This window comes from Stegastes partitus, unplaced genomic scaffold (genome assembly GCF_000690725.1).
Source record: "Stegastes partitus isolate 25-593 unplaced genomic scaffold, Stegastes_partitus-1.0.2 Scaffold1301, whole genome shotgun sequence".
Classification (NCBI taxonomy): domain Eukaryota; kingdom Metazoa; phylum Chordata; class Actinopteri; family Pomacentridae; genus Stegastes; species Stegastes partitus.
The window spans coordinates 177,761-189,502 of NW_007579032.1; the positions used below are offsets into that span (position 1 = coordinate 177,761).

Sequence of the window (11,742 nt, forward strand, 5' to 3'; positions counted from 1 at the left end):
AAATGTACTTTTACAGTAGATTTGTTAACAATTGTTATCGTTTTCCTGTATTTAAAAAGCTAGAATTTTTAAATATGAAAAGACAAAAAAAAATCTGTTTATTGACAGTAGATCTCTGTAAAAAATATTTTCCATAGTCATGCTGCAGAATGACTGTCAGACTCGTGAGATGCCTCCCTGATGGTACTGCATGATGAACCTAAGCGTCTAGCGTGCATGAGACAATTCGGCAAAAGTTGGACCATATAAGTGTAAATCTAATGTTAATGCATTATCAAAGTGAGATCATAGTCTTGGCAGTTAATTTAAAGAAATTGCTTTTATAGAGCATTAAAGTGAGAAATATCAAAGTAAACAGAAGACTTGAGTGCAGCTAATCTGAGTGCAACAAAAGATCTGAGGATGTTCAAATTAAGTGTGAATGTAAACATACGAACACACAAAGTACAAAGTAGCTCTACAAAGAGGTGATAATTGACAGCAGTTTGGAATAAATGTGGGAGTTATTAGTCGGTAGGTCTCTCTTTTTTTTTCTTTCTTTTTTTTTTACATCTGTGCAGCAAAAACAAAAAACATCTCTGAAATTGAAAAGGTCACAGAAGTAATGCCGCCTCTTCACCTGTCATGCTAAAGCTGTTTCACCGCAAAAAAAGTGAAGTTGTCCCTCTAGAAACCAGCAGATGTGTGTTTACATTCAGTTCTTACTGTGCTGCACTCGATAAAATGAAAGTGACCTTAAAATCCACTTAATTCTGCAGCTCTCCTCAGCCTTTTTGGGAACCTTAAACCACTGACAGGTGATTTAAATAACACTGATCATCTTAAATATTAAAAATAATAGTCTTTATTTCTGTAGCACCTTTCTTAAATAAAGCTCCAAGGCACTTTAGAAAATATTAAAATACACAGAGCATAAGACAGCAACAGTAAACATTCAAAGAAGACAATAAAACATTAGTTGAGAAAGTGCAACATTAAAAAGAGGAATAACAGTTTTAGCAAAGGAAAGGGATAAAATGAGACAAGATAAGATAAGACAAACTTTATTAATCCCTCATCTGCTAAATGTACGTGTTACAGCAGCTAGACGCAGATGAAGCGTGAAAGAAACAGGACAAGAACTGCAAAAGAACAACCCTAATCCTAAGGCTACAAACAAAGCTATAATAAAGACATTTACTCCTTAAATAAAATGTCTAAAAATGTTATGCAATAACATATCTGTACAGGTTACATGAGACAGGTTTTTTGAACTGAGGAACTGACTAAGCTGGTTTGACTGTTAGGGGGAGTTTGTTTCAAAAAAGATAAGATAAGATAAAACTTTATTAATCCCAAAGGACATTCTTATGCCAGATATTGCTCAGAAAGATCTTTAATTAAAAAAATTGTGGCTAAAACAATAAAGGCCTGGTCATCTTTTGTTTTTAAACAGATCTGAGGGGCGCGGTGCAGAATAAGCGGTTAAAAGTTCAGAGATGTGGAGTGAAGCCAGAGCGTGTCATGATGTCAAATTAATCATCTTCAACTGAATTCTCTAACAAACTGGGAGTCACGGTAATTCTGCCAGAAAACTGTAACCGGGTCACAGTTTAGTGTTCAGCTGGGCAACTTCACCTCGACTTATACCACCGACCTAAACATTTCTACAGACCAAGCTCACCCCCTCATGGTAGTGGTACTCCCCAACGCCTCCCCCAGCAGTACAGTACGCCACAAGGAACAGCTCGAGGAACACAACCAAGAGCCCACGAGGTCGACTCAGCCTTCAAACCCACCCAGATCCCAATTTAATCCATCATCTGCACCCCACAACGTCAGGGATCGATGGTTCAGAGCTGACTTGGCAGCACATATAAGGCAGGAGGTTTTATTGTTGTTGCTCATCGGTGTGAACCAACATGCTTTCATGCTATTTAAGCTTCACTGCAGCATGAAACATTTGGTTTGATCTATAGGTAAACACTTTGTCTGGCAGGTGCATCCTGTAACCGATGTTTCAGCAAGCAGTCGTGATGTCCCAGTTCGTGTGATGGTTCCACCTGATGTCAGAACCACTCAGGATATCCTTGTTTCATGTTATTTGCTTGCAGTTTAACACACTTTTTGTTGTGTGAAGGGTATTTTTTTCTTTGTTTGCCTTTTGATAACAGGGTCTGATGGTGCTGGATTGTGAAAGCGATGCCTCATACCTGTCTGGGGATGTCTGAGCTGCTGATTTGTACCCGTATGTAGCGCTTCACTTACTTTAAACAGATCTGATTTTGCAATTTCAACATGTTTCCAATCAGATTTCATAATGCGCGTTTCTTCCACCTCTGACTCTCTAAAAAAACGTTATTTTTCTCTCCTGCCTCCGGCCCTTTGTGTTCCTTGTGTTGGTACCTCTGAAATTTATTCAGAACCTCCTGCGGCATTTCCCAAAAGAACATCTAATACCAGCCAGCTGAGACAACGTTAACCGTGTAAATAGCAGACATCCAATATGTCCTCCTTTAGTGTTACATATTAATAGGACAAGCAAAGATTGATTACTGCATGTTCAAACAGATTATTGCAGCTAATGTGACAAACACACTCACATCTGTGTTGTATTTAAGTTGTACTGTCATGAGCTTTATTCAGTTTTTTAACATCTGCTAAATGTAATATTGTTGGAGACGCCAGTGAGGGAAAACAAGCAGCCACTCTGTAAACTGTATACGAGGCACAAACAGTCTATACAGTGAGTCTGTCTTTGTTTGTGTTTCCAGGTTTGGCTCGGCTTCATCCCGTCTCTTTGAGGCCATTTTAATGACCTTCTCTCTCTTCAGCACAGAGTCTCTTGTACAAATCAATTCATCCGCTGCCATGCAGTTTAGTGGAAGTGTTCCAGCTGCTGCTTCAAGCTGCTTTAATGTCAGTTATTTTGTCCTTAGAGCAACACGGCGGGAAATTTAATGTCAATTCAGCTTAAGTGCAGCGTGACAGGATGAGACAGTGAAATATAAGACATTAACACAGTGCAAATCCAGCACACCTAACACATGACCACACTGTATAAACATGTCATAATGTAGCTTTACACACTGATTTAGTTTGTTTACGTCAGTAATTATAGCTCTTGTACAGATTTTGACAAATAAATCATCTACTAATTCTGTTTACAGGAGGGAAAGTACATCTTCCTTTCTGTAGAAGATGCATTTTATAAACAGCAATCTTCTGCTCAGGCAAATATCTTAATAACAATCTTTGGGGGAGCTGCAGTGAGAAGTGCTGAAGAATTTCAGCTTCATGTCGAAGTTTGAGAAGTCTAGCTACTGACTTTTGGTGATGATGATTTTGTGAAATCAAAAATAAACTCTGTGACATGAGAGAGTCGTCTCTTCACCCACGCACTCAGGAAATGCTCTTTCTTTCTATTAGTCACCAAGTTGCAGCGCGTCTGTGCTTTGCCGCCAAATGTCGTGACCCTAAAAAGCCCGTCTTGAAGAAAACTCTTCCTCTATTGCTTGCTCTGGGAATTAAATTTGGTAATTTCTTTGTTTGGATTGACAGGAGGATCTTCTAGTTGAGAAAGCTTGCTTTGAGGCAGCAGCTGTGCAGAGCTTTGGGGACTGAAAGCAATCAGACAAGCCTCAACAACAGATGGATGATGGCAGGAAGGATGAATGCACATGTAGGTACAACAAACATGCATCAAAAACAGTCTGACTTCTTCAGGGAATTGACAAGTGACACATGAATATGGATTTTCTTGCACGGTGAATAGTGTTTGTGTTGTCTGAACTGGCTTTTAAGGAGGCAGCGTTTTGATTGTTTATTAATCCATTTTCTGTATACATTCAAATCTAATCACAAAAATTAGGCAAGAAAAAAATATAAATACGTTTCTATTAACACATTTGTCCTATGTGTGAGATTATCAAACTGATCCGACAAAATATGAAGATCTACGGCTCCAGTTTTCAGCATTGTTTGACATAATACCACATCTGGTATTTAAACCAGAAGTGTCCTCCCTTCTTTTGCATGTGAAGTTACTTCCTTTATGTGACGCCTTCATGAATACGGCCTTGAAGTAGGCATGAGCTGTGAGCCGTTTGACTCACATCGTTTCCTGGATCGGTACGTGTTCATTCAAACAGAATTCAGGAGAGACGTTGCTGTACCTTCACAGATTTTGTTCAGAGTTTGCTTATTAATAATTGGGACCCAAAACTAAGTCCTGTACCATATTTTGTCTGAATCCTGAGTTCGTATTCATAAGTTCATATGTTTTCAGACCTGGGAATTGTTGTAATTTCACCCTCAAAAAAACACTTTACCTGGTTAGCCATTTTAGTATAACACCCATAGCCATGAAATTAGGAAAGAATTTGAACAAAATTGTTTCCAGTAAGTCTGAATGATTGAATGGATCCAGCAAGGACCATTTTTTAAAAAATGACTGGCCCCTGAAAAAAATAAACTGTCTGAGAAAGTTCCTGTACATGTATGTATATATATATGGATGTGTCTATCTTTTCCACTAAAAATATTGTCTTTACTTGACATTTCACCATCTTTTGAGGCTTCAAACATCAGTAGAATCTTATCTGTGGCAAGTATTACAAGCCAAGGTTCCGTTTTTTTTGTGATTTTGACATGTAAAATGGTGATGTGGACTCATTGGTAACACCACACAAACTGGTGTGCACAGAGGTCCATATGTTCTCATTATATGTGTAAAGTTACAAGCTGCTTCCATGTTGTTTTCATGTTGGACTTTAACAACATATGAGGTTTATTTTTGCCTTACCGGCTGTTCCTGTGTGTATACTTTAAATGAATCTGAACAGAGACACTGATGTTGACTCAGCACACATCAGAATAAATCTAATGTTTACTGAAACACATCATAAGTGATGTAAAAAGAGATGGAGCAACTGAAGAAAACACACAGAGTCATCATTCCTTTGTGGATTTACTTTTTTTTTATTTGCAGAAAGGAAATTCTTAAAAACCATTTCAATGTCTGTTTTGGTCTTAACATCAAGTTTGTAGTGTCTCCTCCTCGTAGTATTTAGAGATGGGATGGGTGACAAGACATATACTATTGGCACCTAAGAGATATCATTTTTGTCCCAAGGCACACTTTTACACGTAATTTCTGCTCTGTACGTCATCATGAATAAGACTTATTGCAAGGCACAGAGTTAAAAAACCACTGGTCTCACTGTCTGTCCCTCACTGTGATGTTAATGTAGAACATAGGCTGAGCATTTAAAGAAAGTGGGATGACATTGCATTGCCAGCGTGTCACATTTTCTATTGATTTTACTGTGAAATAGCTTGGAAGTAGTGCAAAAAATCTAAATTAAGATTTGAATTTGAATCATATAGTTTAAATTTATTAAATTGAAACTGCATTACAATAAACCTGGGAACAGATTCAGTTTCTGGTGGCTTACATTTTTGCTCTTAGGCCAAATTCCTGTTGTGTAAAGATCTTGACATTGCCTCCAGTTGTTACTTTATGTGTTCTGAGGTTTTAAAAAATGAATGAATGAATGAATTAAAATAAATTTTAAAAATTAAAAAAAATGGCAACTAGGAGTATTCAAGTTACACCATATTGCTATAAAAGTGCGGTGAAAAGGCATATTTTGCTATCACTACTTGAATTTTTTACAAAAATGAAGTAGTGGTAGAAGTAGTTGCAGCAGCAGAAGACTTAAGCCTTACTTTTATTTTGAAAATGAGAATACCCGATCCTGATTGGCTCAGTGTGCTGTGACGTGTATATCGGAAATGGCCACGCAAGCGACTGGAATCATAACATTGCATTTGTAGTGTTTTTACTCATCCTCACGTTGTTCTTTTTCAATTACTTTATTTCTCTTTTTCCATGACGGATATTTATAGCTATTTTGGGGAAGCGGAAATTAGAGGGAAACTTAAATATTTCTTTTGCAGCGCTGTGAAAACATGAGGCGGGTCGCTGTGAAAGCTAACCAGCAGCTACTAGCATTAGCTAGCAAATGGCTGCTCAGCTGTGATGTCTGTCACTGTCAGAAGTAAGTGAACCGCCGCCACTTTACACACACTTCATACGAGGGAAACCTTTCGCTCTTTAACTTCCGCACCTCAAATGATAAAAACCTGCTTAAATGTGACATTAAAGCAGGAATTCACAGCTAAACAGCGGCCCATCTGCTCGCACAGGAGTTTTTCCTCTGTAGCCTGATTTTTGTCTCTTTGCGTGTTTTCCAGATGACAAGACGACGTGCAAAATAGTAGTGAAGCTGCTGGGAGGCTGTGAGCTGCACGGAGAGACGGTTAGCTAACAGCATGTGACACAGAAGCCCCTCTGCTCGCCAAAGAGTTGGTTTCAATCGAGATGCCTCGTCTGGAGGAGCTGGCCAACGTCGCCCTGAGGGTGCCGAGCATCCTGGTGCTGGACCTGCTCTACAAATGTGACATTGAAGGTTTAACGGAGCACCTCAAGGCCAAAAACGAAGACATGCTCTTCAAGTATAAATATGTCATCTGGAACATGTACTACATCGGTGAGTTATACTGTGGTGATGATTAAAGAGTAAAGTTGTAGCCCACATGCACAGCTTTCATTTGTGAGCTCTTTTTGTTCAGGTTGTCTGTTTTATAGTGTTATTGGACTTTTCAGCAATTAAATATGATGGTGATTGATAAAAACTTAAGCTGCTGAATTCAGAAGAAAGACGTTGACGTAGATTTCTCTGGAGTTTCCTCTCCTATGATGGTTTCAGTCCTGTTTCAGATTGGTTTTGGCCTGTCAAGTAAAGCGACTGTATCATATTGTAACAGACTGTCAGCTCCTTAAAGCCCTGAAAGACTCCAATATTGTCAAGTAGCAGGATCGTCTGTCTGCGTAACACCTTGTCGTCATAGTTTGTCTCCTAATTCAATCTACCTCAGTTTCCACTCAATGCGAATGGTCATTTATTCACCCACTGAAATAACTGTTTCCAGTTCTAACTTCACAAACTTCACAGTGTTGACAAACTGTAACAAAGTGTTCTTAAATACCCAGACACCGGGAGGACATTGATCCACTGTGATTAAGGTTTTCAATCCACAGACTGACAGATTAGATAAGAAAATAAGAGTTAACGAAACTAGGATAAGTGAAAACCGAGAAGAAACTGATCAATCAAAGCTGCATTAAATAGAAAAAATACGTAGAATTTCAAAGTTTCTGTGTACATTACTGTGTTGCACCACCGTACTACCACATTTGTAAACCATTAATTAGGTTGGTATTGATGACCAAGATAAATTTTCTTGCGTTTTGTGAGGTTAATTTGATTTCTTAAAAGATAAAATGCATTTTGTTTCATAATGTACTTTCTATACTGATCTAAAGACAAAGTTTTACTTTCAGAAGATGATGAAATATTGAAAAGAGTCTTGAAAAGGGGACACTTTTTCATCAGTAAAATATCTAAACAACAGGAAACGCTGGACAATATGTGGTCTTCAGTTGATAATCGATTGCTCATTTTAGCTCTATTTTTCTGGTTGTAGCTTATCAATTGTTGTTTTTCTCTGGTTTATGTCGCTGTAAACTGAATTGCTTTAGGTTTTGGACTGTGGAGTGGACAGTACAAGATATTTGAAAATGGCATGATGGACTGTGGGAAATAAAGCCATATATTTACTATTTTCTTATGTTTTGTTAACAAAATGATTAATCAGAAAATGGCAATGAAATAACAGTTAGTTGCAGCCTTTGGTAACTTAGTTGTGACCTTTGAAAAATAATGCAGTTGTGTAGTTTTGGACTCTTCTGGCAGCCTGGTGATTAAAGCCTTATAGACATTCAAAACTGCATAATATAGCAAACCTGATCACAAGATTTGAATAGGAGCATCTTTTCTATGTTTTATGCTTTTGCTTGTGCTATGAGTATTAATCTGTGTCTTCCAGGTCATCTCATAAATGTGGTGGTGTTAGTCCTGCCGCTGAGACACATTGTGACGCTCTACCTCCACATCCTCGCCGCCCTCCTCCTGTACATGGGGCATCAGATTTCCAAGTGAGATTCTTTCGTGCTACTACTACCACTACCGCTGCACTTCTCAATTTATTGTGACAGAATCAGTTTTCTCTCACGGCTGTAATCTCAATGCTCTTCCCTCCCTAGTGTTTTCCAGTATTTAATGTTAGTAGTACTGTATCCTGTATCCCACACTTTCTTGTAAATGTGTCTTGAAACCTGAGAACACAACAGTGGCTTCTTTAAATACTGCAGGCCTGTTTCTATAAAAAGACCAAACTGGGATTATTTGGATGGAAATAAACGACTAAACAGATTAAAATAGAAACAAATTTATAAATATGTGAGTCACACAAAACGGAGAACTAATTCCATGGTGTGTAAACTGGATCTTTTATTGTCACTTCAGGAGGTATTTTATTTTGGTAGAAGGTTTACGTATGTACTCATTTATTATTATATTATGTATTTATATATTTCTCAAATTATTTAAGTATTTTGTTTATTACTGATTGCCATTAAATATATGTCAAAAACCAGGCTAACGTTACCTAAATGCTTTTTAAACCACACCTTAGGCCATTACATGTTGCTGTGTGTTCTTTTAACGTTATGTGTCTGCTAAAAACAATCTACATGTAGTGTACATATCATTGTGAAACCGTTTTTTTCTTCCTGTTCGTTTTACAGGGATTATGTTCGTGAGGAGCTGCAGTACGGTTATGAAGGAGCTGTGTATCTTGATTCTTTGGCCTTCAACAGATTTGTCTCTGCGATGACTAGTAAGTACCAACCTTGCATGTAAATTCAAAGCATTTAGGCTCATATTCTAAAAAGCCTTGTGCAGGTTGGATTTCATAAAACTTCACAAGAAACTAAACTGCAGTTTAAGTACTACATTTTGAAAAATAGCTTTATTCTGCAATATCTTTATCGAGTCTCGGCCACATGTGACGCAGCACGTTTGCGTAGTCATGGACACAGAAAGTATAACTTCGACTTTAGCTTTTTCTATTCCTCGTTATAATCAAACTCAAGACTCTGTTTTTTTTATGGCTATTTGGTAACTTAACAGACTTTTTGTCGACAATATGAAATAAACTCAAGTTTGGCTGGAAACAAATTACTTCAAATGACTTACCCAAATCTGCAGCTGTTGAAGTTTAAAGGCAGCTTTGCAGATGTGCATTTGGAGCAAATGGTGCTCAAAACAAATGTTTGTTTTGAGTAGATGCCGTGTGACATCACCCACACCTTTATAATTCATCATTAAAACAGTTGTAATTGAACTTGTTGCTGCAGGATTTTGGAGGTGCTTTGATTTGTTTATGTTTCGATCAACGGTGCACAAACTTCAGTGGGGAGTTCTAAACTCTCCAGATATCCTGTGCTGTGTCTGAAAACTGTCTAAACTCTAGCTGCAGGTTGTTCCAAATTGGCACAGTGTTACAGCCCAACCTCTAACTGCCATAGTCTGTAAAAACCCCACTAAGAACCTTTCACAAACATCCACTGAAGCCTGGTGTGTTTTTGTGAGTTTTATGCTAGGAACAATGCAACCGTCTGTGTAGCAGACGGTTACATTATTCAGCGTATAGCCCATAATATTGATATTGTTGTATGAACAGAACCATGTGCACGTCCATGATCAATGTTTGCAAATTAATATTTCAGCTCAAATTCATAATACAGTCAAAACTGTAAAATAATTGGACATCAGTTTTTTTCAGTATTTTGCAGCCTTATTTCTCTAGTTTTGAGGCTGTAGCTTAATCTTTCTTTGCAGGTCAGATTATTCTCAGCACGCTGTGTGCCTTCCTGATGAAGACCAGAAAGGTGTGGCTGTTCTCCGCTCACATGCTCCCCCTGCTGGCTCGACTCTGCGCTGCCCCTCACGCCACACTGCTAACGGTCAACACCTTCTCCATGGGCCTGACTGCAGCCGGGATCGCCGTGTTCCTCCTCTCAAATCTCTTCGTGCCATATCGCCTCGCAAGGGCTGCCTACTCAGAGCTGCTTCACCTGGAGGTACCCCTATCCTGAATTCTTTTATTTATTTAACTTTTATTATGTTTTTGCTTTTTTTCCCCCTCTAGGATGTTGGAGTTTTTTTGTGCGTGTAAAAGATCTGGAAACCTATGAAGCCCCAAGTCCACACCTGAATGAATTATTCTCTCCCACTGCTCTTTACCTGCCTGAAACACTTGATTTAAAGTCCAGGCTTTTTGAAATTACTTTTTATGTATGTCCTTATGTAACATATTTGCATTGCGCCTCCACTATGCATTTTATTTTAAATGACATCGGCTCATTCTGAATCAAATCTGACAAACTATAAATCATTTGAAGGCACAGAACCTCAAAAATTCAAACACTGTAAACCATTTTGAGATATCTATATGACAGAAACAACCGTTCCTGACTTTGTTATGGAAATGTGTACACAGCAAAATATTAGTTTCTTGCTTTTTCGTCGTCTTTCGCTCATAGAATCACTGTGGGCTGCATGCTTTTTTTTCACAGTTAGAATCCAGCTAACAGAATGCTTCCAAGCTTCTTTTTTCTTAGTAAATAAGGGAATGAATGTTCAGGAGTTGCTTGATTAATCTTCATTTTCATGTCACTGCAGTTATTGAACTATCTGCAAGTATAATCAGCAAAAATATAACTAAAAACACTCTGTTGCTAATTCAAACATACATTTCACTCAGGTTTTTTTTTTCCTTATAATTGATATTTCCCCTCCCAATTAAAGACTTGGTTGTGTTCACTGTGTGTCACCGTGGACAACAAAACATCAACTAAAAATGAACCCTGTTAATTTAGAGGAAAGTTTTCCAGCTTTTCTGACGCTCCTCGTCACGTCCCTCAGGTGATCGAGCTGTACAGACTTCTGGCGGTGGGAATCTCTCTGTGGAACCAGTTTGCCGTCCCAGTGCTCTTCAGTGTCTTCTGGTTTGTTCTGTTCGTCGTCCAGCTGTGCTCAGACACCATGTCTGCCAGCGCCTCAGCAGCCCATCAGGGAATCATGTTCTTCCTGCTCACAAGGTGTGATTATGTGCTTCTTACATACCGTTCCTTCATATTTGTTTGCTCCTGACATTGTTCACATAGTACTTTGTTTATAATTTTTGTATTTTCTGCATTTACCGAACCCGGCAGTGTCTCTGAATGTTGTGCCACACCATACTCCCTTCTGGGTCTGACCTTCGTGGTGTCCTATCTGGCTCTCGGACTGCTCAACCTATGCAAGTTCTACCTGGGAGGTTATGCAGCTGTTCAGAACGAGAATGTCATGCACAGGTGAGATGTTAGCACCACTCTTGGCCCACTTTCTACACTGAAATTCACCATTTCTGAAGTAAACATGTCAAACTTGTTGGCAAACATTTGCTAATTTAAACATCAAGCAGTGTTAGTGTTCAATTAAAGGTGTGTTTTAGTTATTTTTTTCTTTTTGCTTAGTTTCTGGTCTCTATCTACTTGTGAATGTTCCCTGTGTTTACCAGCTGTTTGTTAACCACATCTATCTGTCTGATGCTTGATTAACAGGCAGTTGCACACTTTTGGTTTTAGAGCTTCTTCACCTGAATCCAGCAGTTGTTTATTAGGAATTTTAGTTTTGACTAACCAACAATTTACAACACCAAGATACTAGTTTGAAATCACACAAGACAGAAAAACTTTGCTCAAAAATTCTATATAATTAACTGATTGTGTAAATAAAATTATAATAAAAT

The 11,742-nt window shown here is 38.3% G+C and overlaps 1 protein-coding gene across 3 annotated transcripts in view; it reads left to right on the forward strand.

Moving 5' to 3' along the window:
• The first annotated feature begins 2,170 nt into the window (after positions 1-2,170).
• Positions 2,171-11,742, forward strand: part of LOC103369541 (RING finger protein 145) — a 22,167-nt gene continuing 12,595 nt past the window's right edge. Inside the window, exons 1-8 of one of the 3 annotated variants that reach the window (XM_008298284.1) lie at positions 2,171-2,227; positions 3,541-3,661; positions 6,238-6,533; positions 7,933-8,041; positions 8,693-8,784; positions 9,789-10,030; positions 10,875-11,050; positions 11,165-11,305. In XM_008298284.1, coding sequence (XP_008296506.1) covers positions 6,365-6,533; positions 7,933-8,041; positions 8,693-8,784; positions 9,789-10,030; positions 10,875-11,050; positions 11,165-11,305 — 929 coding nt within the window. In that variant the 5' untranslated portion in view covers positions 2,171-2,227; positions 3,541-3,661; positions 6,238-6,364. Of the gene's footprint in view, positions 2,228-3,498; positions 3,662-5,757; positions 6,042-6,237; positions 6,534-7,932; positions 8,042-8,692; positions 8,785-9,788; positions 10,031-10,874; positions 11,051-11,164; positions 11,306-11,742 lie in introns of those variants that run through there. The other 2 variants (XM_008298283.1, XM_008298282.1) reach the window with 2 other exon arrangements.